At 36.5% G+C, this 27539-nt stretch overlaps 4 protein-coding genes across 5 annotated transcripts; 2 read left to right on the forward strand and 2 right to left on the reverse strand.

Moving 5' to 3' along the window:
• The first annotated feature begins 2495 nt into the window (after positions 1-2495).
• LOC114734053 (3-ketoacyl-CoA synthase 10) lies at positions 2496-5035 on the forward strand. The gene is made up of 3 exons (XM_028921547.1): positions 2496-2955; positions 3044-3672; positions 4193-5035. The coding sequence occupies exons 1-3, from the start codon at positions 2545-2547 to the stop codon at positions 4767-4769; spliced, it is 1617 nt and encodes a 538-aa protein (XP_028777380.1). The 5' UTR covers positions 2496-2544; the 3' UTR covers positions 4770-5035.
• A 3598-nt stretch (positions 5036-8633) lies between these two features.
• On the forward strand, positions 8634-11016 carry LOC114734041 (probable flavin-containing monooxygenase 1). The gene is made up of 5 exons (XM_028921528.1): positions 8634-9077; positions 9283-9523; positions 9898-10076; positions 10176-10525; positions 10612-11016. The coding sequence occupies exons 1-5, from the start codon at positions 8634-8636 to the stop codon at positions 10943-10945; spliced, it is 1548 nt and encodes a 515-aa protein (XP_028777361.1). The 3' UTR covers positions 10946-11016.
• Positions 11017-14058: 3042 nt separating this feature from the next.
• LOC114734057 (uncharacterized) lies at positions 14059-15382 on the reverse strand. Its single transcript, XM_028921550.1, has one exon. It carries the CDS (start codon positions 15322-15324, stop codon positions 14275-14277), a length of 1050 nt encoding a protein of 349 aa, XP_028777383.1. The 5' UTR covers positions 15325-15382; the 3' UTR covers positions 14059-14274.
• Positions 15383-22338: 6956 nt separating this feature from the next.
• LOC114734049 (uncharacterized) lies at positions 22339-26675 on the reverse strand. 2 transcript variants are annotated; one of them, XM_028921543.1, is made up of 9 exons: positions 26164-26675; positions 25860-26063; positions 25721-25778; positions 25426-25488; positions 24591-24666; positions 23663-23802; positions 23334-23423; positions 23114-23245; positions 22339-22718 (listed from the first exon to the last, which is right to left on the reverse strand). In XM_028921543.1, exons 1-9 carry the CDS (start codon positions 26526-26528, stop codon positions 22584-22586), a joined length of 1263 nt encoding a protein of 420 aa, XP_028777376.1. In that variant the 5' UTR covers positions 26529-26675; the 3' UTR covers positions 22339-22583. The 2 variants fall into 2 exon arrangements, with proteins under 2 accessions (XP_028777376.1, XP_028777377.1); XM_028921544.1 differs by having other exon boundaries at positions 23663-23778; positions 26164-26671.
• Between the last annotated feature and the right edge of the window lie 864 nt (positions 26676-27539).

A 27539-nucleotide genomic window follows, 5' to 3' on the forward strand; every position in this document is an offset into this window, starting at 1 on the left:
ATTGTTGCTGTCTTAAACGAGATTCCTTGGCCTTCTTTCCTAAACTCTTAAATGCCATAGTGAAGAAGACAGGGGACCTTAGATCAGACTGTCTTAAGCTTGTTCACGAATCCGAATTTCAGATTGCCTTAGGATATCCCTGTCAAATCATAATTCGAAGCAGTGTGGAGGATCAGCCATTTTAGGACATTGTCCTCTCAATTGTTTGCAAGGCAGGGATTTAGATCTCCAGTAAAATATTTATGATATGGGAGAATCAATCTTAACAATGTTGCTTTCAGTAGTTAAAGAGCTGATAGCTTGTTTACCTTATTGCTAATTAACATATGTATTTCCGTTTCAGATAAATGCATCATTTGGTTTTCAGAAGGGAAAAATGTATTTTAGGGGAATAATTTGCGTCATCAAAAAGGACAAATTAAGCAGGATTCTGTCTAGAGCAGCAATCATCCCCTTGTTCAACTTCAAACCTTCCAAGTGGTGTTACAAAATAATTTCTTTTTAGCGGACAATCCGACATAGCAGGCTAGAAACAATCAGGAGATGCCCTGTGCCAATTCTTTTTTCCAAAAAAAAATTAACAGTACTATTCCTTGCACCCTTCTATGTTGCTTTCTTTTCCTGAATGTTTTTATCGATCTGAGAAATTAGAGCTGTTCATGTTTGGGATGGGTCTGCATGAGACGAACGGTAAAAGGCCTTGAAATCTTATGATCCTTGATACTTTTCTGACAAGTTGATTCATATCTGCCCACATCTTCATTATTGAACACATTTACTTTCCTCCCCTTCAGGCTGTATGTCACTGTCAAAGTTGCTCGGAATCAATTAGCATCTCACCTGCCTATCCCACTCTTATTAAAATTAAGCGTTGGTTTCAATTTCCTTTTCATAGATTAGCCACTCTTACATCTAATCGGCAAATTGTATGCCAGAATAGTATCCACATGTTCCTCGTTTTTGGCCAAATCATTGCTTAAAACTTACTTTCGTGTGACGAAATAATTAAAAAACGGGCGTAAGTACAGAAACACCCCTCTTTCGTCTTCTGTAGACTATAACTTGAAATTCTGGCCACAAATTATCGCAGTTTTTTGGTAGTTCATTTTAAATTGCTTTCTGGGGCTGGGGCTTGAGGTGTATATGTATTTCCGTTTTTCATAGAAAAATCTTCTGGACATTACTATTGCTTTCGGCTTAGGTGCTTCCTTTAGACCATGAAATGGATGAAAAGAGGAGAAGGGATTGTTCTAGAAGGGTCACCTGTGACTCTTGCCTTTTCCATGCGACTTGTAAATGTGGTCCATGGACTGTTAACTCTATAGGAAAGAAGCTTTATGTAAATTGCTAGTCACATTTCTTTTGGGGCTTATGAACATGGACTTGCCATGAACAATGAACAATATAGTACTATATCTGGAAATTTGGTCGCAGAAACCTGTATTCTGCTCTAATGCTTGCTTGAATTGGTCTCTTAAACAGTGAAATAACCTTAAAAAGCATTATTTTACAGGTCACTTTCTTGTGAGGGGTTGTGGTTTTAGCTATGGATTGCCCATTGTGCTTTCGCTGAATTTCTTTTTTATGCTGTATTGCGCGCACACCCCTATAATATAAAAACTTTAACAAACCACACTATTCATGTGCCATGAATATTGTAGCTCATTTCTTAAGTATAGTACGATGTACAGAATCCACGCAGACTGAGAAATCTGCAGACTGCGAGGAGCAATGGAGAGGGAAGTGTTGTGTTACGACAGATTTGGGAAGATCTCTCAACCAGTGTTCACAATCTTTTATTCTTGTTTTCCTACTAGAAGCATGAATTGGGATCTTGAGTATCAATATATCTAATTCTAAAGTGTACAGCAGCATACGAATGTTCAACATCATGTTACTACTTTGTCATTTGATTCACCGGTTCAAATGATTTATGTTACGGAAGTGACATAAAATATTCGAACATTGTTGCTATGTCTGTTCAAGTTACAATATTCGTGTTGGATTACCTGTGATGAGAGAGAGGGGGGGGGGGGCTGACAATCAGATTTATAGAATTGAAGAGGTTTGTTGATGACAGGTGAAAGATATGGGGAAAAAAGTATGGAGTAACAGAAAAACAGATAAAAGATTAAAGGAGAGATGGTAGCCTAACCGTATCTATAACCAAGGAAAGCCAGCTGGGGGTTCCTAGACATGACCATTCATTATTCACAAGAGACACAGCTGGGTCGATATAAATGTTCACAAAGATTTTTTTCATAAAATTAATTTTAGAAAAGATCAAAAGAGACAGACCATACGTCCATAATGCACTCTTCATCTTCCTCCTCTTTTGAACTCCAAACCAAGTCACCCACTTACATTTAATGAAGGAATTAAATGGCGTTGAAAAGCCTCAACTACGCTCAACTCCAGTTAGTTGCTAGCATTAACTATCTTCACCCACCTTCTCTATATACACACGCACATGATCCGCATTATCCCTCAAAACTGTGGTCAGTTATTGTTTGTAGTGATACCACAGCAATCACTTTTCCCATCATGGCCAATGAACGTGATCTTTTTTCCACGGAGATTGTGAACCGTGGGATTGAATCCTCCGGCCCCAATGCCGGCTCCTTGACCTTCTCGGTGAGGGTGAGGAGGCGGCTGCCGGACTTTCTACAGTCCGTCAACCTCAAGTACGTCAAGTTGGGTTACCATTATCTCATAAACCATGGCATTTACTTGGTCACCATACCCGTGCTTCTTCTGGTGTTCAGCGCTGAGGTTGGCAGCCTCAGCAAAGAAGAGCTATGGAAGAAGCTCTGGCAAGACGCCTGCTACGACCTCGCCACCGTCCTCGCTTTCTTCGGCGTCTTCGTCTTCACCTTGTCTGTTTACTTCATGTCAAAGCCTCGCTCCATTTACCTCATTGATTTTGCATGCTTTCAGCCCAACGAGGACCTCAAGGTTTTAACTTTTTACCTTAAAACTGTATTACTGCGTAATTATATTGTACATATGGAGTCTGTGTTGAGACGTTATTGTATCTACGCAGGTTTCAAGGGAACAGTTCATTGAGCTAGCAAGAAAATCAGGCAAGTTCGACGAGGATAGCTTGGCGTTCCAGAAGAGGATATTAATGTCCTCGGGCATAGGGGACGAAACTTACATCCCAAAGGCAGTGGTAGCGTCCAATGAAAACTGCGCAACAATGAAAGAAGGTCGAGCAGAGGCATCCATGGTTATGTTCGGAGCCCTTGACGAACTGTTTGAGAAAACCAAGATTCGTCCCAAGGACGTGGGTGTTTTAGTAGTGAACTGCAGCATCTTCAACCCCACACCATCACTCTCAGCCATGATCATAAACCACTACAAGATGAGAGGAAATATTCTGAGTTATAACCTTGGTGGAATGGGCTGCAGTGCTGGGATCATAGCCATAGACTTAGCCAGAGACATGCTTCAATCGAACCCCAACAATTATGCCGTGGTGGTGAGCACTGAAATGGTAGGGTTCAATTGGTATCAGGGGAAGGAAAGATCTATGCTTATTCCAAACTGTTTCTTTCGCATGGGTTGCTCTGCTGTTCTTCTCTCCAACCGTCGACGTGACTATAGGCGTGCCAAGTATCGTCTTGAACACATTGTTCGTACCCATAAAGGTGCCGACGACCGCAGCTTCAGGTTAGCTTTGCTCAACTACTATATCTGCAACTCCTTTATTAGTTTTCATCTTTGCTTTCCAACTCCAAAAAACAGATGGTCTAGTTAATGATAGTAAGTTGGTAGTTTCGTGTGGGCCTGCCGACGTAAATGCACTACAAGTTGAGATAGATTGGGATCTTCTCCATTTCTCATTTTCGATTCCATTTCTTGCCAAATTTCAAGGAGAAATGAACAAAAGCATGTAGAGTCCAATCCATCACGCGAATGGTTTCCATACATTCAAATAGAACCTATCATTGAAATAGATCTTACATTCATGTTAACTTGAGATCTACGAGTTTTAAAGTTTTCAAGTCGTTGAATCATTCTCAAGATTTGAGTTGTTCTAAGTCGAGACTTGAGTGGGGACTGTATGTCGCTGTAATTAATGTCCAAGCAATTTTCCGAACTGTCTTAATAGGAGCTGTTTTCACATCAGATAGTTCTGTTCTGTGTCATTGATTGAAATACAAACTCATTTTCTACATATACAAAACAGGTGTGTGTACCAAGAAGAAGATGAACAAAAATTCAAAGGGCTGAAGGTGAGCAAGGACCTAGTTGAAATAGGTGGTGATGCCCTTAAAACCAACATCACCACATTAGGACCTCTGGTACTACCCTTTTCAGAGCAGCTTATCTTCTTCGGCACCCTTGTATGGAGGCACCTGTTTGGTGATAAATCTGCTGGAGGGAATTCACCATCTCCACAGAAACCTTACATCCCAGACTACAAACTTGCTTTCGAACATTTCTGTGTGCATGCTGCGAGTAAAACCATTCTTGACGAGCTTCAGAGGAACCTGGAACTGAGCGACAAGAACATCGAAGCCTCCAGAATGACTCTGCATCGTTTTGGCAACACATCTAGCAGCAGTATATGGTATGAACTTGCTTATTTGGAAGCCAAAGAGAGGGTTAGACGAGGAGACCGTGTTTGGCAATTGGCTTTTGGGTCTGGTTTCAAGTGTAACAGTATAGTTTGGCGTTCCATGCGTCGTCAAAAGAGGCCTTCTACCAACCCCTGGCTTCAATGCATCGACAGATACCCTGTGTCTCTTTCTCAAGCTCCTTGAATGAGACGCAACAAGTTCAAAACTTTACATCAGTTATGATTGATTTAGAAAGTTGTGGTGATGATGATCAGTAATAGCTATTCTTAATTAGTGGGTCTTTAAATCTTATTTTGCCGTCTTGAAATTGTTTACTGCTATTATAAAAAGGCTTATAGTGTGCCTCTCTACTTTGTGTTTCTCTGTCTCTCTGTTTTATAAGACTTTCAAAGTTAATCAAAGACTGGTTACATCGATACTAAATGAGTCCGGTGTTGTTGCTATGTCTATTTACTGGTGATTGATGCTTTTTAAATAGGTAGATTATTGAAGTTTGAAAACAGAGTGATCAAAGGTAAATGAACCTATGAACTGTTTTGAGAGTGAGTTCGGGTTTGCTGGCTTGGGAAGGTGATTTAGAATCTCGACCCAGTTGAAATTAAATGCATCTCAGCGACCAATCTTAACGCGTCTGGATTATAGTTTAAACACGATCGATTTGTTAGTTCATCCAGGCAGATGCAATATTAGTTGCTTCAATAATCGCTACTTATATTTGCTGGCAGGGTGGGGCTGGATTGTAGTTGTAGTAGGTTAGGCGTTTCTAAAGAATCTTCAACATTTTTAATTAATGAAAAAAATTAGAATGAAAATCCCTAATTGTAGTGTTTAATATAACCGCTATTTAATTTGAACCAAGACTCTCAACAAGTTGTAGGCCTTGCTCTTTTTTAGAAGGAGCTATGCTCTTATACATCAAATCCTGTGTCTTCGTTTCATTTTTTTCCCCTTATCTTTTTTGTGGCCTGATTCCCCCCCGGGGTTATTTTAGCTTTATATATTAAAATTTTCTTATAAAATATTTAATCGAACTCATTCAAAATGTATTCAGATTAAAAATGAGGAAGGAAAGAAGAAAAAGAAGTGAACAGCATTGTGATCTCACAATACGTATATCCTAAAACCAACCCTAATAATTATAATTTTCCTGCATTGAAATTCTTTTAAGCTTTTGTTATGTGTGATTAAATTTAGTTTAGCTATGCCAGTAGGAAGCTGTTTAAATTCTATTAAAAATTTGTTTAAGAAATCATGATATCAGGGGAAGTCAGAGTTTAATTTTTTTTTTCAAATTTTTTATTGGGTTTGATTTTAAAATGAGAACGATGGTGACTGAAAGCGAAAGAGTGTAATTTGGGTTGGCCTAAACCAGAAGCACAGTCTAACTTTTAGAAAACGGTTGGTAATTTGGTATACTTGGAAAAAATATATATATCAGACCTTTAATCTGAAAGTCAGATCTGACATAGGCTTTAACAATAATGTAATCTCAAAAAATTGGAGTCAAATTAGACTACTTGAGCATGTCAACCCTTAAAAAATGGATGTGTTAGATGGTAATAAAATAATTCTGAGGGATCAAAAATAACGTGTGGGTAAAACATACCTCCGATCCTAATATAAGACCCTTATATTCTCTGTTTCTTTTTTTACCCTAAACAGAAACATTAAAGTGAAAATCACCGAGATACATGTGGTAATTAGAGTTTGTACTCCTCCGGTCCTAAATGTAAGACCCTTATACACTATAACTTGTCATTACAAACTGCTCAGATTGTTCTTTATTAAGACTTTTAGTAATTATTCTCTTATGTGAGACTTGATTATAATTCTTTCTTAAAAAAAAAAATCAAAACTGTTGAAGTTGATCTGCCGAAGTTGAACTGCCAAAAGGACATCCAACGGCAACAAGTATATATCCAAGTTGGTATTTTATAGAGTCATAAATGAAATTTCAAGAGATAAATAATATTTGATTGTTCGATTTCCTCGATCTGCGTGTAGAATAATGCTTTTCGTACGTAATTGCAAGAACACATAGGGAAAAACTTATTAAATAGGGATTTTTTCCCTCCGAAAAGCCTTTGAAAACATCGTAGCATTATGAACTGTGTATTATAAAAAAATACATATTTAAGAATAAAGAGAGTAACTAACTAGAAAGTATAAACATTTGTATGAAGTCTACATGAAACAAAATATTCTTTTGATATTAAATATAATACTCATTTTTTAGTGTAAATAATGTTTTAAAAAAAATAAGGAAATTTTCATACTAGTGTTTTCTTCTCAATAGTTATCATTCAATCAAGTTGATGGTGAGTAATAACATGTTGGTCAACAAATTTTGTAGAGTCAATAGACTTGGTCACGTGGCATTATTGCACAAAACATGCAATTTGTCTACATAATGCATGCACCTATTTATTTACGTATCTTCTGGCTAATTACGGAATATATATATATATATATATATATATATAAATGAGTTAGGTGTTGGTCATGAGTCTTATTAGAGAATTATGGCGTAATAATTAGATGATTTCCATGTGAACCCGTTTGCCAAATTGGTCATTAAAATGTTGTTTATATATATTGTTTGGTACGAGGTGTGAAATGTTGGATTTTTGTGTTTCAAAAGGGTGTTGAACTCTTATATTACGTACAAATTAAAGCAGCCTTAGACTATAACATGGATGGAAACCCACTGGTATTTTCATGATCACAAAAGTCTCCAGCATTATATTGTCTATGAATAATCTATACGTTCCCGAAATAATTTATTATGCTTTAGAGATAAGAAAAGCCTTCTAGATTATGCCATTTTCTTCGTTATTATTTGTTTTTCCCTTGCAAATATAACAGATTTGACCCAAATTAAAAAAAATACCAAGAACTAATGAGCAGTTAGTTGAACTGGTAAATGTGTTCGGTCCCTGTAAGGATGAGAACGTGGGTTTGGCTCCCATAAAGATGAGAACGTGTGTTTGAGTCCCGAGAAGTACTCTCGTTAGGAGAGGGGACAACCCCGCCTATGTGGGCAGCACTCCTACCCCTTGAGTTCGGATTAGTCAGTTGCCAAGAGGTGCCGGATTATCAGGCAGTGTATGACCCAAAAAAAAAAATACCAGGAAATTTCTTATAGCTAGACGAGAAATTTGTTATTTGTCAGAAGAAATTCTCTTGCCCCTTACCCAACTATAATTCCGCACAACTTTAGGCTACCCAAATATCATGTGCATTCTTAATTAATTGAGGTTAAGCCTTTTAATAACGTACGATCCCATGTTCATTGACCTTGACTCACCAGTTTTAAGGCCTTGATGAAGGACCATACCAGCTTAGGAGTTGGGAGGGGACGGTCCGTGGATATGTAATGGGAACACACTATTCATTCAAACACGTCCTGTTCTGACTGATGACCCACGTTAAATTAATATTTCCGTATGATGCTTCCTGGTTATGTTTGTTTATCATTTTATAAAAGACCTACGAAATTATGAAGAACGATCGAGTTAATTAAGAAAGAAACATCATGGCAAGTCAACCTCTTTATTCTATGATCCGAAATGTGCTTGGGTTTACTACGTAATCTGTCCGTGAAACTTGCATGGATCCACAGAATCCTGGAAACCACCAATCACAAACTCTCATACCGCCTGCTCAATCAATTCAGGAACTTAATTAGAAACAACTGAAGATATCCAATGGTCATATAAATATACATTAAATATTTAAAAACGCGCAATCAGTGATCTGACGTCGTTATATAGCTTGATTATGGGAAAGAACATTGGACAAACCATTTAAATATTAAACCTACCACCCCCTCTTATAATTTTATTCTGATTACTATAATGAAATTTTTAAAAATCAAAATGGTTTATGACAGATGAAGTACGTGGTCGTACCTCTCTATAAATAGCCGCATGAAACTGTTATGCTTCCTACCTCGAACGCTCAAGCTTGCTAAGTTATTGTGTGCGCGCACGTAGCCCGTAAAGTGTTGTACGTGAGTTGTGAGGTTGACATAAGCAAAAACCCATCATGGCTATGCAGAAAAACCAGCATGTTATCGTAGAATCCAAAGTTGGGATCATTGGGGCTGGAATTAGTGGGATTGCTGCAGCCAAACAGCTATCCCATTACAACCCAGTGGTTTTTGAAGCCAGTGATTCTATTGGGGGTGTTTGGAAACACTGTTCTTACAGTTCCACAAAGCTTCAAACCCCTCGCTGTGACTTTGAATTCTCAAACTTCCCTTGGCCTCAAAGAGATAGCTCCTCCTTTCCTTCCCACCTCGAGGTTCTTGAATACTTGCACAACTACGCCACACACTTTGATGTGTTGAAGTTGGTGCAGTTAAATTCCAAAGTGGTGCAAATTCGCTATGTTGGTGACCAAACCAACAAGTCTGAACTTGGCACGCTTCTCACTGGCCGTCCTGTTTGGGAGATTGCTGTCGAGAATACCCAGCTTAAGGCTCTTCAGGTCCCACATATCATTTTCTTCTTCTAACACATTTCACTTCAATATAATTTGACAAGTTCGCATGAATACAGATAACCTAAACATGCATGTTTCCTCGTGTTTTCCAGAGAGTTTAAGAAATGAACCATACCATCATTCATGATTTTACTACGTATATTTTGATTGATATACTGATTTAGTGTTATATACATATATTGGTGAACAGTGGTATGCTTTTGAGTTTGTGGTGGTGTGCATCGGCAAATATGGAGATGTACCAAGGATGCCAGAGTATTCACCAAACAAAGGACCAGAAGTATTCAAAGGCAAGGTGTTACATACTATGGACTACTCTAAGCTTGACAAAGAAGAAGCTCAAGAACTTTTCAGAGGAAAGAGAGTTGCAGTTGTTGGCTACAAGAAGTCTGCAATTGATTTAGCTATGGAATGCGCAGAGGCAAACGCAGGTAAATATACATATCATATTCTACGTAATGACAATAGAACTGCATCAAATATTTACTCCTCCAAGAAACACACGTATTATGAAGACTCTATTTCCGATGGTTGTTACACTGAGTCAGAAAGCTGAGGGGTCAAACTAAGGAAATGTCATCAAGATGCATGATTACGAAATCATGCATGTTTTCACGTCATCACCTGACTTGTTGACCTTTTGTCTACCTAATTTTTATTCTATAACAAAAATTAAAAAAAAAAAAAAGTCTGGACTCAGACTAATATCATGAGTATACTGTATATACTATAATGGGATAGCCGGTTTTTTTTCCCCCCCCCGGTTCCTTCTGCTTTTTAAAATAATTGGTTGGATTCGTTGAAGGATGCGAAGGGAAACCTTGCACGATGGTGATAAGGACTCTGCGCTGGACGGTTCCATCTTACTGGATATGGGGATTGCCGTTTTTTCTGTTTTATTCCACAAGGTCTTCTCAGTTTCTGCACGAAAGGCCTAATCAAACCTTGTTCAGAGCCCTTCTCTGTCTTCTCTCATCTCCCATGGTACACTAATTCACTTTGAAATTAATCCTCTCTGTCCACTTCAATCATATATATCAAAGAACAGCCTAACATAGTATTTTGTTTCTTCAAAATTGACAGAGAAAAGCCATTTCCAAGTTCATAGAATCATACTTGAGTTGGAAGCTTCCTTTGGAAAAATATGGGCTCAAACCAGACCACCCATTTGTGGAGGACTACGCTTCATGCCAAATGGCCATCTTGCCTGAGAACTTCTTCTCCGAAGCAGACAAAGGAAATATAAAGTTCAAAAGGGCTTCCAAATGGGGGTTCTGGAGCGGAGGACTTGAATTCGAAGATAACACCAGATTGGAGGCCGACGTGGTGGTTCTTGCCACTGGTTATGATGGCAAGAAGAAGCTCCAATCTCTACTTCCAGACCCATTTCGAAGCTTAATTGTGGACTCTTCAGGGATCATGCCTTTGTACAGGTAAGTAACTCAGATGAAAAAGATCAAACAGTCATCAAGTTTTTGAATTTGTCATATGGGTTTGCTAATTTGACTGTGTTGAACAGAGGAACGATCCACCCGTTAATTCCAAACATGGCATTTGTGGGGTATGTTGAAAGTGTGTCAAATCTCCAGACGGCAGAGTTAAGATGCAAGTGGCTGGCTAGACTAGCAGATGAGCAATTTAAGCTTCCAAGTGTGAAGAAAATGATTGAACAGACGTCTGAAGAAATAGAAGTCATGAAAAGAACCACTCGTTTCTATAAGAGACACTGCATTTCAACTTTCAGCATCAACCACAGTGACGAGATTTGCCAAGAGATGGGATGGAGCCATTGGAGGAAGACCAACTGGTTTTCTGAAGCTTTCAGTCCCTATACCAGCCAAGACTATCAGTGAATATAACACAAGACAAGTTGATAATCTTGTTATATTTAACCACAAGAATAAAACACAAGCTATAGGTATAGAACTTCCCCTTCTTCGTTACTCATTGTTTTTCAGCCAAAGAAATAAATGTACGTACTTCGTGCGTCTGTAATAAAATTGAGTTCTCCAGCTACTTTCACTTAATGTATACTCCTTCCTGTAGTAGTTATTATAAGCTTAAATAACTAATTCATGGATAATAAATAATTAGTTAAAAGCAATAAATAGGTTAGAAATATATTTTTATTTTTAAATATGCCCTTATAATAAATTAGAAAAAAGATGAAAAAAATATGTAGGGAAATGTATAAGAAAAGTCATGACAAAGGATAGAAAATAAATAATTAAGGGCAAAATTAGAAAAAATACATTAAATGTTAAAACAAATACTCTTCTGGTCCTATTTTTAAGGCAAAAAGAGAATATATTTTTTGATTCTATTTATAGGGTATTAAGAGGAACTTTTTACATGAATATACAATTTTACCCTTCATTTATTATTATGTTGACTTTGTTTACATGAGGTATAATGTATATTAAATAAGGATAAGGCTGAAAAGTTATGAAATTTTAAATAAGATTTAATAAGGTTTAAGATTTTTCTTAGTATGTATAAACTATGTTGGAAGTGACTTATAAATAGAACTATGAGAGTACTAAATTGAAACTTGTAAAATGAATCACACTATTTTTTTCAAATTTAAAATTTATAAATAGGATCACAAGCAGTAATTTATTGCAATTTTGTCATCAATGTTGTTGTCTCTCGATGCTTTGATTACTTATCTCGCTTCTTAATTTCATTATTTCAACCTAGGCGGCTCATGAAAACGAATGCTGGGAAGCGTAATGTGAATGCTGAAAGTCTTAACATTGATGACTTTCAGTCAAGATTGAAGATGAAAAAACTACTCCTCCGGTCCTTATTATAAGACCCAATTTGACTTTTTATTTGGTCCTAATTATAAGACCCTAATCCATTTTGTCTCTTATATTTATGCATTTTTTTTCAAGATAATCCTTCTAATAATGATAGTATTTTATAAATTCAGTGTTGTCACTACTAAATAAAATATTAATTACCAAACTTGATTTGAAATTTAGTAATTTTCAGGTGTTTTTTTATCATTTTTTTCTTTTAAGATAGTATTTCTAAAATCTTGATGATAATTTTCTTAATTGTTTTTTTAATAAATCCCATAGAATTTCAATAACAACTTTTAAAAATAAATTGCAGCTATACGAAAATTGGAATATTAAATGTACATTTTATTTCCCGGCATTTTCTGTGTTATATTTTCCTTCCTTTTTTCCCCTTCTCACCGTCCTCTTTTTTCTTTCTTTTAATTTGATCAAGGTTTTTTTTTTTAGACTTAAAGCGCAAAATTTTTTTACTTTTCCTAACAAATACGTTTCTTGATATTCAAAAGTTACGTTCTTTCCTCTGTAGGGAGTAAGCCACTCACTGTGAACCAACAGTTTGTTGTTTCCACCGTCTTCTTTTGTCTCTGGTTGTGATGATTTAATGGCGTGGTCCTGACGGGCGTAATAAAGTAAGGTCTGTAATGAGATGACCGATCAGAACTGCGACGTCCATACTTATCTTTTTTTTTTTTTGGTTTCCCCTTTTCATTTATCTCTTCTTCTTTTTCTTTTTCTTTTCATTTTGCAAATACTTTTAGAATAAAAAGTGGGAAAGAAAAGAGAGAGATCGCAATGAAAAAACAATATTCGTCTCATTTATTAGTGGCCTGCCGTTTTAGATATATTGCGAGCCTTATTTTATTAAAAGAAGAAGAAGAAGAAGAAAATGGAATTACAGCATCAAATCCCGCGGTCACTCAAACGGGTGGAAAAAGCAAAAAGATACCAAAGTTTTGATTTAACCAAAAATAATCAAATCCTTGTCACGCTAACCACTCCTCATCCATACCTTCAATGTCTCCAATGTCCATGCTGTTTTTTAGAGTCACGAAAATACGAAAAACAGGAAATGTGAAAACGACATATAAAAGGATTAGTGTGGATTAAACAAATGTAAGTAAAACCAAAAATGCATGCATTAAATCGTCCAGAAATTCTTGTATATTCCAATAAGTAACACGTCATTTGTGCGCTAAACCAAACCAAAAAAAAAAACTCTTAATCAGACATAGTGGGATTCATATCTTTCACATTTATCATAAGATTTATCTTTTTTTTTCCTTTTAATTTTATCCTGTACATTGCAATATGTTTTCTACATCCTTTTTATCAACCCTAGTATAACTTAAATAAAAGTATGCATGCGTTGTAAAATACTAAAAAAATGTAAAGCATAATTTTCAATTCTTAAAATCCAAGAACTCCATGTTAGGAATATATTTATTGGCTAGAACACAAATGATGGGGTGCTCTTAGAGTATTCAAGAATTTCTCCAAAATGGACTAATTCACGAAGTTCCAAAGAAAAGAAAATTCAGAAAGTAGAGATATTCTGGGTTTGTCAAGATGATGCAGCTTTAACAAGAAAAGCCCATAAGTTCTCTGACACAGAAACACTGTACGCTCCATCATCAAAATTTTTGGATGGAAACACGCACATTTTGAAGGACAAGTTTTTCAAAATGTGTTTGTTTCCATTCCAGAAACATTAGTATTTAATCAAACTGGTAAATAGCATTATTATTTTTCAATTAGCCATAGGAGCCGACAAAAATCCGAGTTAATCCGAAGGCTTTCAACTCCTGATAACAAAATGCACTTTAAAAAAAAATGCTAGATGCAATAGCATTCATAGATCACTTATCAAGTATTTTACCGCACACAAACTACTTTTTTCCAAACAGCTTTTCAAAGTGTTTGAACATAAACAGAGACCCCCAACAATCCCAAACATGCTCCATGATATTGATACCTGATAACAACTTAAGAACATTGGTCAATAACCCAGTGGAATATCCTAAAGGAGACGCATGCGTAGGATTTTCGTTTTGAAAGGCGACGATGATGAAGGACAGTAGGCCTGTTTAGCTTGGTTTCCTTTTACTGTTATCTGTTATCATTTAAAAAAAAAAAAAAAGCCGACGGGTAGACACCAAATATCCCAGGGAAAAAACAAAACTCACAGCAAATTATTAGCCAGGCAAATAAATATCATACGGAAAAAGATGAGTTGAGACCCAGTACAATGTCTCTTGCTTTGTTACAAAAAGACTCGAACAAACTACAAACTTCTTCCTTTTCCATAGCAACCAAAAGAACAAAGAAAGACTTCCTAATGAAATTTATTTATAAAATTCTAAAATTTGTGGTCAAACTTACCAAGGTAGGGTGGGATCTTGGAAGTAATCCTGTGAGCACTGCTCTAAGCAGCTTTCGTTTGAATTCAACCATGCTGGAAAGTCCATGACTTCCTCAAAAATATGGTATGCATCATCTTCAGGCTTATCATCAGTTGCTCCATGTTCCATGCTCTTCAAAAACTTAAACCACCATGCTGATGTGACCAAATTCATAGTGTCATTCCATTCCATTTGATATTGCTCTCCTACGGATCTGATCTCTGCCATCCCCTCATCGTCCAAGGCTGTATGCAGGCCCCCAGTAGCCTGGACAACAGCACTGGAATCAATTGTATGGACCGCTGCAGCAGTCTCCTCTCCCAGTGATATTGCGGCTAGAGGAGTTTCCTGATCAGTTGCAATAGATGGTGATGGAGAAGATGATGATGGAGACGAATACGAGTGTGATGATGTGTTGGCGTTGTCAAGGTAAAGGGTAGCATTTAAATTGGTGAAATCATGAACATTGAGATTCAAGCCCAGAGTCTGATTTGGAAGCATGATATTGGGGGTTTCGGGCACAAGGGATGGAGCAGTTGGAGAAGCGCCGGGGCAGGTATAAGAATTTTGCAATGACTGAAGAGGATGAGACAACGATGAATAAGAAAAAGCATCCATGTAATTTGAGAAATTAGTTGTGCATGATGGGTATGATCCAGGATTTCTCCTAGACTTGACTCTTCCATCTTGCTCAAAACTTGAGTGCTGCAGAGGCTGGAGGGATACCGACGGCTGTTGCTGAGTTTCTTGCTGCTGCTGCAGCTGCTGTTCACTAGCTTGTTTCATAGCAGCTCTGTGAAATTTCAGGGCAGTGACAATCTCCCTCCTGGCCTCTGCCATATTCAGAAGCCTTTCCTGGTAAGGCCTACTTGTGTGCAGCCTCCTCCTGACTTGTTTTTTATGCTGCTGTCGGGGTTGCGTGGGTTGCTTTGGCTGATGGCCATCAAAAACTCTCTCTTGTTTGGTTAACTTTCGAGCTTGGGAAGAATCAACAGCAACAGCACAATCTGGGTTTCTAGGGTTCATGGAGTCTTTTGTTCTTGAGGTGGTTAGCTGCTTCACTAGGTTACGGATATAAGCACCAGAGAGACGAGGCTCTTCCTCAAGGTTACAGAGTTTATCTAATTCCATTCCCTGTGTTTCTTTCCTTAAAAATGATGGATTCCTCAATACTATAATATGGTCTCTTCTATAAGCTTTGGTGTAAATAGAATTGAGAGGAGAGACCAAGGGCTGGTGGAATCATGGGTTATCTCCTGTAATTCTGAGAGACAAAGTACACAAAACAGAGGCAGAGGCAGATACTGATACAGAGAAGTCCTGGTCTTCTTGGATGGCCTCATGGATGTTATAAATAGTTGGGGACAACCTAGGGCTTTCAAAATATTTGTTTTTTTCCTTGTTTTGGCAAACTACTTTTGTTACCGTTTTTATTACCCGCTTTAAATGGATACTTCTAAGTGATGGCCTTATATGGCGTCTCCTTCTTCGACAAGAAGCAATATTATTTTCAGCATAACAAATTGTAATTTTGAACCACTCAATGGAAAGGGAATATGTACGTACATATGAACTATCAAAGAAAAAATCACATATCACACTAACATAATCAGTAAGAAATCAAGCATTATTGACAGAGTGGCAGGAACATCAGAGGACTAATCAACAACTGAGCAAATATATGGGAATGTAAAAGTAAGGGAATCAGTCTATAGTTTCAAACAGAGTATAATAGCCAGTAATTAGGGATAGAATTATGGACAGAATAGGCCATGGTAATAAGGAATAACCGTTAGTCACACAACAGCGGCCAAAAAGATCACTGCGCCCACATTAAGGGACATTATGATGAGGGGAAAAAATTATCCTTTCCAGTTTTTGATATATCTAAGAAGCTGGGAGGTGCAGGGATAAAAATTTTCATTCAGTGATTTCTTAATATGTTTTATCCATTTCCTTCATTCTATTATTATATAATCAAATGTCTTCGACGTACGTATACAATAGCATCATGTCTACAGGAGATAAATGTATTCAGGGAAGAAAAGCAAAAACCACAAAGAGAACTTGCACAGAACAAGTTGAATTTATGACTTGCTGATTCATTAACTAAAATTATGAATTTTCCAGTCTGTGGTTCTGTGCTCTGAAAAATTAACACTCACATAATCAATTCAAAACCACCATAACGCCCCAAAAAAAATTGTTCTCAGTCTCCTCACTGAATAAATGAAGATGGGATTGAAAACGCAGCCTATAATTGTTATAATACAAAGATATAACAGGAGAGACGATAAGGAAAAACAGAGGGTATTTATGACATTGAACAATTATTGGCATTTCAATTCAGTGGTACCTTGCCGGCAAGTACTATGGGACCAAAGCTACCTAGACGTCAGCAAGAGCCTATAGAGAATGACAGAAGAATCTCCATGACTGTTAAACCTTGTCTTTTTCACTATGTATGCTAGCAAAACACCATTTTCCCCGTTTTAGCAAGTTGAATAGCATTAGGATCGGTTCAGCAAACAGAGAACTTAGACCTTTTGAAATACAAGACAGAAACACTCCATACCCTCCTTGCCCTGCCTCTCCCCTGTCCCTCTAAACCATGTGCTAGCTCATGCTTTCCCTTGTATGATTTTTAAGTTCAATTATTTACATTGCAAAGACAGGGACATGGATTTTTAGACTTTTAACCATAATCTTCAGCCAGCAATCTACATAATGAAAAAGACATAGGAAAGAGCTGCGATTAATACTATACGTATTATGGGAAAGAAAGGGAGAATATACATATATAGAAACACAGTCGCATTTAGTATTAACAATCATAACAAGAAAAACTTCTACTAAACATAGTTATCAGGCATAAATTGTCTCAAGGAAACATACTCATCACCAAAACATGCGAAGAGAGATGAAGCATCCAAAATACAACGTAAAGTTATTTTTCCCTGAGCTAAGACTAGAATTAAAGGTGAAAAACATTAGAATTTCTCCCTCCCTACTTTAAAGTTTAAGTACATGACTGCAGGAGGAAAACACATCTGCACGCACGCACGCACGCAGAGAGAGAAGGATATTACGATTAGCCGTAGATTAACAGAAGAATTAGTTAAGAGATTGGAGCATCTAAACCCAAAAATTTAAATAGCATACCAATTATTTAAATTTAAATGTTTTAATTTCAGTACCACTGATGCAAACTCAAACCACATCACCACCACCCCTTTCAGATTAATGATTTATGACCTCAGTTTTTTTCCCCCCAGAAAGTGCTATTGGTCCAGTCACCTGAAAGACGACTTCAAAATGTTACTGTTCTCTTAATGTAGCCTCTGAACTCCACTACATTGCGAAGCCATGACATTATGGCTTATAAGCATGACTACGAGACAATGCAAGTTCCATACATCCTACACGATCTTTGTATATAATATAACTTGCTGATCAAAAGATTTGTTCTTTTACTAAGTTAGTGTGTAATAAGATCCAAAAATTTGTTTATTGTAATAACTATGTGCGTCATAGGATCCAAAAATTCACATCTAGAATATGACTTGCAGTCAGGCATTAAGTCTCGGCATATCAAAAATAGTTTATTTGGTTCATCAATAAGCTTAGAGAATAAATCATTGGTGAACCAAAAAAACCTATCTTTGAGGTGATGAGGCCTAAAACTAAAATTATATCAAAGAATAGCCAATAAGATTAGCTAAACTTTCATTGTTCATTTCTTTATCTTCCCCTGCAAGATGTGCATATTGGTATCCTCCAAAGTTTACCGTGGAAAGTCTTCAGCCAAAGATGTGATTATGGCAACAATCCTTTTTGACAAGATAAAGTTCAAAAGAAGAATACTAAAGCCGCGGCAGAATAATTTTTTTTTTTTTTTTAAACAGAGTTAGAGAGATAAGAAGGAAAAGGAAGTGGAGAGAGGAAGAGAAACAGGCCTCTTGTGGTTGAGTAAGCAGTGGATAACATCAAAGATGGATGGATATCATGGGCTTTCTCCTTGTCTCTGTGGTGTGAGAAAAAACCAAAGCAAAGCAGCCAAGTTGAGCCAATGGGAGAAGCAGCAGGTGCAGTTGCCCCTTTCAGATAAAATTTTAATTAAAGGAAGAAAAGAAGCCGCTTTTGGCGAATCGCAGACGCCCACATTCATCCACTTGCGTTTTGATTGCTTCTCTTCTCTGTTTCGGTCGAAGCCAAACCATGAATCCATTCCCTCTTCATGCACCCAAAGATAACCCTAATCATCCCTCCCACCATTTACGTGCGCCCGATTTCTTCGTCTCTGTCGCTCGCTATCCGCCTCATTGCCAAGTATCAGTGCAGTGGCAGTGATTATTGAATAACCTCATTAATTAGCATTCATATATGACGCCCCTCATATGCTGCGAAGTGAACCCCACTCTCATGGAGCAATAACCACCCTGCATCTTGTGTCCCTTTCGTGGGGTAACAGTGCGGAAATATTATATATGTATATATATTTTGCCAGAGCGGAAATTATAATTATGCTGAGTTCTTTAAAATGTTCAGTTTTTCCTCCTTGCCGCCATTTTTTGACCTCAACTGTAAATTGGGTCGTGAACATTTCCGGTCATTTCCTACCAAAAGCCACTGCTTTTGGATGGGCCATTTGCGGGTATGCGCTGTATAGTAAACCATGACTTTTTTTTTTTAACTTCGGAACTGTTGATTAAAGATCAAAATATGATTTTAAAAATAATTTTATAATATACGAGATAATGTAAAAAAAGTTTTGTTTCGCCTTACATTTAACTATTTTCAAACACCCTCTTAATATACTCATATTATTATGTTCATCATATGTATGTATAATTATAATGCTAGCCTGTACATTACATAAGTATATCTTAAATTGTTAAATTCAGATGCTTGATATAAGATATAGTTTATGATTTATTTTAAACTACAAACTAAATATTAAATGTAAATGGTGATATAAGGAGATAAAACATAAAGCCTCGGGCAATGCTCTTTTAGACATGGTTCAAATTCTCATAATATTATACTCCTTAAATTCTAAACGTAAGACTTATTTTAAATCTTATATTTAGGATTAGAAAAGAAAACCATATCATCCGAACCTTACTTCTTTGCTTTTTATGATAACACGTTCCTTTATGTGCCCTCTTTTCCAATCTTTGATTTGTTACTTAAAATGCAATCATATTGTGGCAATAAATTTGATAAAACTTTAATCTTTTATGTGAGACTTTATTAGTCATTCTAATAAAATTTAAAAATTAGTTAAATGTATTAAATATAAAAAAAATTAACAACTTCTTGAAACAATTTTTTGATTGGTATAATTAATTTAAAATTTTAGAGATTAAAACTAAAATAATATTAAATTTTATGATTAAAGATATTATTAACCCAAAACTTTTTTTTTATTGGTATAATTAATTGGAGGATGAAGACGAAAAGAATAAATAAAATGGAACATAGAGATTCATATATTTTTAAAAATATATTATGAGTCATTCATTAAATTTTATAAAAAAATGTTGGTTTAATACTACTTTATTTCTCAAACAAGTTATAATTTTAGGATAAAATTATTTAGACTAACTAAAATGAAGTCAAATCTTAAGAATTAAAATTATTAATTTAAAATTTTAGAGATTAAAACTAAAATGATATTAAATTTTATGATTAAAGATATTATTAACCCAAAACTTTTTATGCTGAAAATATATTTAAATAATTAAAATTAATCAAACAAAGGGAAGAGAAGGCGTATTCCCTGGATCCACCGCCTGCAAGGGCGGGCCGGACATGATGTGACCCCTTATAATCGGACGGCCAATCTTCTTCCAGCCGAAACTGCCGGACCTGACCCTGCCACGTGGCTCCAGTTTGAACACTCCAATGACATCGCGGTGTCCACGTGGGACGCTGCCCTGTGACGATATGCAAGCGGCTTGGTCACCCGCCCTCTCACCGCGATGGATTGATGAACCGTGACCGCAAAAACCAATATTTGTTTATTATAACAAATAATTCAATTAATTTTTTTAAATATAAAAATTAAGTCAAATTACTTATATTTATTATGTTTGATAAATAAATTTATAAGTGCGCAAACACATTTTAACAAATATTTATACGAAAATTTATAAATCTTAATTTATATTATAAAAGCTGATGATACAAAAATCTATAAATTTTTGTAAATAAATTTATAGGTGTAACATAATACTACACACTGCCCTTGATATAGAAGTTAAATAAATAATTTAAAAAAATTATAAAAAAAATTAACTTGGTTAAGTGTAATAAATATGCGTTAACTTTTTTAAACTAACATCTTGAATTATGTAAACTGAAACAATTTTTTATAGGAACCTTCCAATTAATATGATTTAGAAAAAAAACATTATAAATTTTAGAAATAAAATGGTTCATATATTTAAAATGAAATTTAATTTTTTTTAATAGATTTTATATTAAGTATTGAAGCTAGTAGGTGTAATTATAGAGCTCAACGCTGAACCAAATTAACCCGTTTAAACACGATCACGAACTCGCCAAAGCGCATACGACTCCCATTGATATTGTGGTCTCCACTTGAGAGCTGGACTAAATTGTGCATTCATGAGAAATGAGCTTAGATTTCAGGAAATTAGAAACTTAAGTGCCCTTTTAACGTGAAAATGCAAAAAGGAAAAAAAAAGAGAATAAAAACATGAAAATACTGACCATATTCTTCTTCTTCTTCTTCCTCTTTTCGTCTGTTACACTTGATTGATTTAGATGCATGTGGGGAAGGTGGGTGAGATCAAAATTTAATGAAAGGGAAGGTGGGGTGAGACACACTTAGCCTCCCTACAAAATGTAAGGTCGCTGTCGTGTTATAAAAATGGGAGATGGGGCCAAGTGGGACCATCTTTCATGTTTTAATCTGCCACCAGCACCACCAAACTTTCTCTGCTTCTGCTGCGCAGTAATTCCAGACAACGACCCCTTCAAGCTGCTCACCCAAATTTCTCAAGATTGACGTGCGAAGAAGAGAGCGGAAAGTCTCGAGAATCTCATCCAACCATACCCTCCCCCTTTCTCTAACCATGGCGTTGAAGGCCAACTTGCCACCAATCAAACCCAATCCGTCATGTGAAATTTCAGGACACCCTTTCACTTTTCCATCATCTCCATTCTATGTTACGGTTCCTTGAATCTCCTTGAGCGATACTATTCCCGTCACAGATACTCTAGCAGCGACAAATTACGCTATTAGTCTCAATTTACATTTTGGTCTAACTCAATTAAATAACAATATTAAGAGGTGTTTGGGTTAGTTTCCTATAACTAATTTTACAGCGTCCAAGATAAATATGTGATAAAAGATTTGACTCGACTTACATAAAAACACTTCCAAAACTTCCTATAAATATTTATCTGCCAATAGGCTTAATGGTATGAAAGTTATCTTACGAGTAAAACATCGTGAGTTTGATGTCATTTATAACCTTAAACTAGCACCAAATATCTCGTGCGTTGCACATGGAGCAAAAATTAAAAATACTACTTCCAATCTTGATTAAAAAAACTCTTGTAAAGGGTACGGGCAAATTAGCCTGTCGAAAATAGTGACCCTAAAAGAGAAATCGCTTGCCAATCCTAAGGGTATCCAAGGAAGATGTCTTCAAGTTTGACTTTCCTATTACATTTACGTTTATATTAATGCCTTGAGGCTTCACCAGGTTTACATTTAAGTTGTCTGTTTCAGCAAAGGAAGGTTGTCTTTTCTCACAAACCTGCATCATCCTTGCCCACTTCCTTCATTGCTACGCCTACCAACCCTCTTACTCTTCAACGTCATCCATGTTGTGTTCTGCGTTGAAATTGTTAATTAAAAATACCACAAAAATCGTACAACGTAATCACGGGCAAGTAGCATTACACTCCATAAATTCAACTTGGCATGCAAATACTAATGGACACGATGCATGAACAATTTCAAACAAAATCATCCAAAGCCGCCTCATCCCTTGACTTTTCCCCTCTTTCTAATCAAATTTAGTACGCTCACTTGTAATTTTATTTTCAAAATTAGAGACTACATATAATCTGGGCATGGACTTGTATCAACCCAGTGCATAGGATTATATATATGATTATGACTGCAAATTTGACACCCGTTTTAATCTTACAATTTGCATACACAACACGGAAACCTCTTATATCTGGCTAATAGTTTACTGCGAATGCCATCCCGTTGCTGAAGCATTCGTGTCTTCCCTGTCCCTTCAACTCTCGAAACGCCTGAACCAGTCACTTATAGTTCTGGCAAGGATTTTAGTTTCATTCAAAGAAAGAGACTTGAGGCCTTGAGCAATAGCATCTGCTGGAGTATACAAGTCACCCACTTGCCATTTTGGATCCTGATCACCCATTGCAACCAGAGCCAGTCACGGAACAATGAAACCAGAAGACAGGATTACATGAATTCTAAGAAATCCATCGTCAAGCCTTACAACAGAAGTTTGAGAAGAAACTTTTGTTGTCTAAATAAAAGAAAAGAAACTCCTAAAAGTCGTGCTTTATTCTTCTATAAAAATAAAAAGTCAATCGATAAAACTTTTTTCTTCCCTTTTTATTCTACTTTTTTGAGACAACTTATTCTTAACGCTTCATTTACAAAAATCTAGGGATGCTTCAACGTGAAGAAAGTCTCTGTTATGAAAACCCAAAAGGATGCATATACCACCGAAAAGGAAGAGGATCACCGCAATGGAACAATATTTTGTACTGAGATGAGGGCATAACGGACTTTTACCTGTATGCAGGGTGTGATGTGATTACCACTTAATTGTACTTTTTCTAGTGTACCACCCAAAGAATCCACACGGGGCTTCAATGTTTCTTCAAGTATATCTGTCTCATCAATTGTGTCAGAACTGAATTTCACCTGGAGAGGTTAATATATACACATCAAATATCTCATGAATGACATTTAACCATTAAAGATGTCCTAAAACACAAGGCAGCATACAAACCAGTAGTGTGTGTTCAACATTGTATGAGCACTTGAAGCAATCACGGTTTTCAGATGGAGTTGGCTTAAACTCTGATACCCCTTGAGTTACCTGACAGATATATATGGTCATGCTCAAGTTGAAACTCCAAATATGTTTATAAGTCAACGTCAAATTGGTTTTCATCATTTATTTATCAAGTAGGAATCATAAGCATCCACAAGAAACATAACTATCTAGAATAAACTCATCAAGGCTACAAGGGTGTGGACAGTACATAAAAACGTGTAGGCATTGTAATCAATAGCACAACAGTAACATAATCTCATAGATCTGCAATTAACACACACCTCATTCATTACTGAGGGCAACTGATCAACAAATTTAGTCAAAGAAGTTAGAGCCTCCCGCTCTGTTTCCTGTACAATTGATCCAACAGCATTTATCATTGTCTTCCATGCATCTCCTGCACAGATGTCGAGGGTGACAACCACAATTAACAAACACACACAAGTCCAATACACATGCGTGTGTGCGTGCTTGTATGCACCAAATTATTACAAAAGATGGACAACGATTTTAGGTTTAACGTAGTGCTAATGACTTTTGTCCTAATCAAGGAACTGGGAGATGGAATGACTTGGCCATGTTTAACTGGTCAGAGATTCCAAAGCAAGGAACCGGGGTGACCTTGAGAAACTTCTCCTGGCTTTGGCAATTGACACCCCATCTTAAGCAGTGCGTTGGAATGTCTGCCCAGCCACCAAAGTGAGGTAAGTCCATCCCCTCAGAGATCTACTCAACGAATAACTGTTCTCAAGAGCCTCAACAAGATGAAACCCTCCCACTCCCTAAATAAAAACTTAAGGCCGCTAAGTCCAGAACCAATGGCAACCTAAGGTATATTACCATGGACTCAAGACCTTCTACGTCCTTTTGAGAGTTTGTCAGTTTGTCGAAGGCTTCAAGTTTAAGCTTTTGTATTACTAGCTTCCATGCCACTTCGACCTTTTTCAATGCGGGGCCAAACATGATTACAATATTGTAAATGCATTTCTAGTCATTTTTCATCTCTCATCACCTTTAGTGACTAGTAAAAGAACAAATTAAGGTACGCTATATACTTTTTGTCAAACCAGCCAGGGAGGGTCTTTCCTGGTGTTGAATTTTGGTACTCAAAGGAGTAAAATACAAGTTTTCAAGTTGAGAAATATAATGCTTACACAATTTCACTACACCTCTGCAATGCAAACCATCATAAGCAAGCTAAGGCGCTACCTGTTGCGTTTCTAGCCATTGCATACACAGGAGTTGCTTCCACGGCCGGCATCATCTGACTGACTACAGGACCCAACTGCAGAACAGTTCAAGCAAAAAACTTTGGAGCACAACTTAGACAAGCAACTCAACGTTAAAAAGCCCAATTTTATCAGAAATTTGATTATGAACATTAGAAGGCCTTTGCACCATGGCTTCTCTATCAAACGGCCATGCAAAGTGAGTGCCTCAAGCAATTTACTCCAGTATAGTATATCTTATGCTGTACAGAACAGGGTTTATATAGGGAAACTATCAACTCCGTTACCTTTATCGGCATCATTGACTGTCCTTGACCAACTAGATATTTCATCCAGATGGATTGTAAGTTCTTGGCATGTTTGAATTTACATGCCAATGCTCACATATGGCATTAGAAAAGACTAAAATGGAATTGGATAGACAATAATTTCCGAAAGTCAATTTTAAACAGCCAATACTATAGTCCATTCAGGCGTTTTCCCAACATATCCATTTAAACTTTGTCAAATGCTTAAAATTATTTCCATCCCGACTCAATAGATTTGTGTAAAATCTCAAGGATAAAAGCAGAATCTCAAAGAAGCCAGTCCAAACCAACAAATATTTCTAGAGAAAATAGTCAGTTCAGAAGCCCAATGTGAATCAATGAACAGAAACTATTTATGTAATGATGTAGACAAAGTTTCTGTCGTGTAAACCAATCATCTAAAATTATCTGACACTCAATATAGCTAATTCATTACAACAGCAAGAATTCGTTAAAAAGGTAGCAGCAAGAACTCTGGTAAATTCAGCATTCAATTAGTAATAATACCTGCTCAAAGTAAGGAACTGCCTCTGTAGCTGGCCTGTTGTTGTATGAGATTATGGCATTGGCCTTCCACAAAAAATATATATATAACTTTTCGTCATACTCCTTGAATTGCTATTAACTTTATAAGTTACTTTGCAATAAATAATATTTTACAAATTGCGTCATCCTTCCACACAATAAAACACATCTAGCAGAATATGTATATGATATTATTTTCAGACTAAACATGGAAATCATTTTGTGCACAAAAGGAGATAAAATGTGCTCTTAGTGCTGCGGAAGAGAGGGGAAACACCTTGGGTATCTTCTCAGAAAAATAGCTTCCAATGAGTAGCTGAAGAAGCGCACCGTTGCTACAGATTCAAGACAAGAAATAAATTATTTTTTTGCCACAGATTCCAATAAGATTGTCGCTCAATGACTCACTCACTTACCTGTGGCCGACAGAGAAAAGCGGAAGGTCTCCGAGCTGGGCAGGTGACAAATTAGCTTCAGGCAAACCAGAAGTCAGGATAGTATCCAAGCAAGCCTGGAATCTTTCATGTACTTGTTTGGCAGCTTGTGTATGGTCAAATGTCACATTATAAGGCACCAAAATAACAAGAAAACCTTCCCTTGCCAGATACTCGATTAAATAACTGCAATAATCAAATTAAAGGACCAAAACACCACGCCAATGTCAAAAACTCCAGCTAGTAATAGCAATGGATCTCCGGTATAATGGGCAAAACAATATACCCGTAGGTTACTTCAGGAACAGCGCCAATGAAAGCACCGCCCAAGAATTTGATAATAGCGCGAGGCTTGCCGCAATTAGGTGCGGGCGGAATCACCAAACAGGAATCCAGCTTTAGAATCTTGTTATTATTGAATCTGATATTGCTGTCTCTGCCTCTATACACACTCGAAACCATCTTTGTTGCCGATGCCACCATTTTAGGACTCGGTGCATGAGACGGGGTGAGGAAATCTAAGTATTTATCCGAAATCCCATGCGGGTATCTTAATCTACTAGAGCTCGATAGATTCTTGGCCTTCTTCGAACAGAATAGGCATCTGATATCTGAACCTGCGACACAGGAAGAGGAGATGGCAAGCTCCATGACTGTGTAACCACTGCCTAGTTAACTAGTTTGAACGTTGAAGACGCAGTCCAAAAAACATATCTTAAAGAATGAGTCTTTCTTAATATTTTGTTTTGAGATGGGATGGATGAGTGGTAATTAAGAATTTTCATGGTGGCCATAAAACGGATTACGAATTTCCATCAATGAGACAGGCACAAACATATGTTGAAGATTTTGCCACGATTTGGGGCCTCTGCTTCCGTTATTGCTTCCCGATAGCCCATTCCCCATTGAATCAGGAGTTCGCTATTTTCATCTTTCAGGGGAAAAAAAATCTAAAAATTAAATTATTCACATATCATAAATAATATATCTAGCTTCAAATACATCATTTAACAAGGAAGTCATGGTGAAAAATTTTGGAACTTTTTCCAAATTACAGCGGAAGTTATCTTGTTGCTACGACACCACAATCTTCATCGGATTCTTCAAACTTCAATTGAGGAAGGCATGTTCTAGGATAGGAAGAGGATTTTGATGTAATGAGAAAATCAAGACATAATTGTAAAATCGTTAATAATTGCTATCAACAACGATCATGAGTTCATGACAGACAATAAGAGAAGAGGCATTATCATCACGTATGAATGATAACTTAGAACATGTCAACTACTAGTCTTGAGTGAATTTTATCACATCATTCATTGCAGTCATACAACCTCCACCCTTAATATAAAATATAATTAACTAATTTGAGAAAATTAAAAAATTAGTTAAATTAATTACTTATAATAAATATTCTTTCGGTCCTAAATATAAGACACACTTTGTAGTGTAATATTTAGGACCGGAAGAGTAGGTGTTATATTTACTATAATATCTTTATTAATCATATGTATTAGCTATAATTATCATTTGATGGAACTTTTAATATATACAACTATTACAATGACTACTTTGAAAAAAAATAGATAAATATGAAAAATAAAGTTAATTAGAATTTTATATGTAAGACCAAAGTTAAACAACTTTCAACCCATTTTTCAT

This window comes from Neltuma alba, unplaced genomic scaffold, assembly GCF_004799145.2.
Source record: "Neltuma alba isolate B1F8T4 unplaced genomic scaffold, ASM479914v2 tig00013064_pilon, whole genome shotgun sequence".
Lineage (NCBI taxonomy): Eukaryota > Viridiplantae > Streptophyta > Magnoliopsida > Fabales > Fabaceae > Neltuma > Neltuma alba.

Bases quoted from the DNA above. Each gene is read 5' to 3' on its own strand.
- LOC114734057 (XM_028921550.1), bottom strand. From the start codon at position 15,324: ATGAACCCTAGAAACCCAGATTGTGCTGTTGCTGTTGATTCTTCCCAA.
- LOC114734053 (XM_028921547.1), top strand. From the start codon at position 2,545: ATGGCCAATGAACGTGATCTTTTTTCCACGGAGATTGTGAACCGTGGG. The intron at 2,956-3,043 runs GTTTTAACTTTT...GTATCTACGCAG, and splicing joins AGCCCAACGAGGACCTCAAG to GTTTCAAGGGAACAGTTCAT. The intron at 3,673-4,192 runs GTTAGCTTTGCT...TATACAAAACAG, and splicing joins GCCGACGACCGCAGCTTCAG to GTGTGTGTACCAAGAAGAAG.
- LOC114734041 (XM_028921528.1), top strand. From the start codon at position 8,634: ATGGCTATGCAGAAAAACCAGCATGTTATCGTAGAATCCAAAGTTGGG. The intron at 9,524-9,897 runs GTAAATATACAT...GATTCGTTGAAG, and splicing joins ATGCGCAGAGGCAAACGCAG to GATGCGAAGGGAAACCTTGC. The intron at 10,526-10,611 runs GTAAGTAACTCA...TGTGTTGAACAG, and splicing joins GGGATCATGCCTTTGTACAG to AGGAACGATCCACCCGTTAA.
- LOC114734049 (XM_028921543.1), bottom strand. From the start codon at position 26,528: ATGGAGCTTGCCATCTCCTCTTCCTGTGTCGCAGGTTCAGATATCAGA. The intron at 26,064-26,163 runs GTATATTGTTTT...TGATTATTGCAG, and splicing joins GTTCCTGAAGTAACCTACGG to TTATTTAATCGAGTATCTGG. The intron at 25,489-25,720 runs GTGTTTCCCCTC...TTTTTGTGGAAG, and splicing joins TTTCTGAGAAGATACCCAAG to GCCAATGCCATAATCTCATA.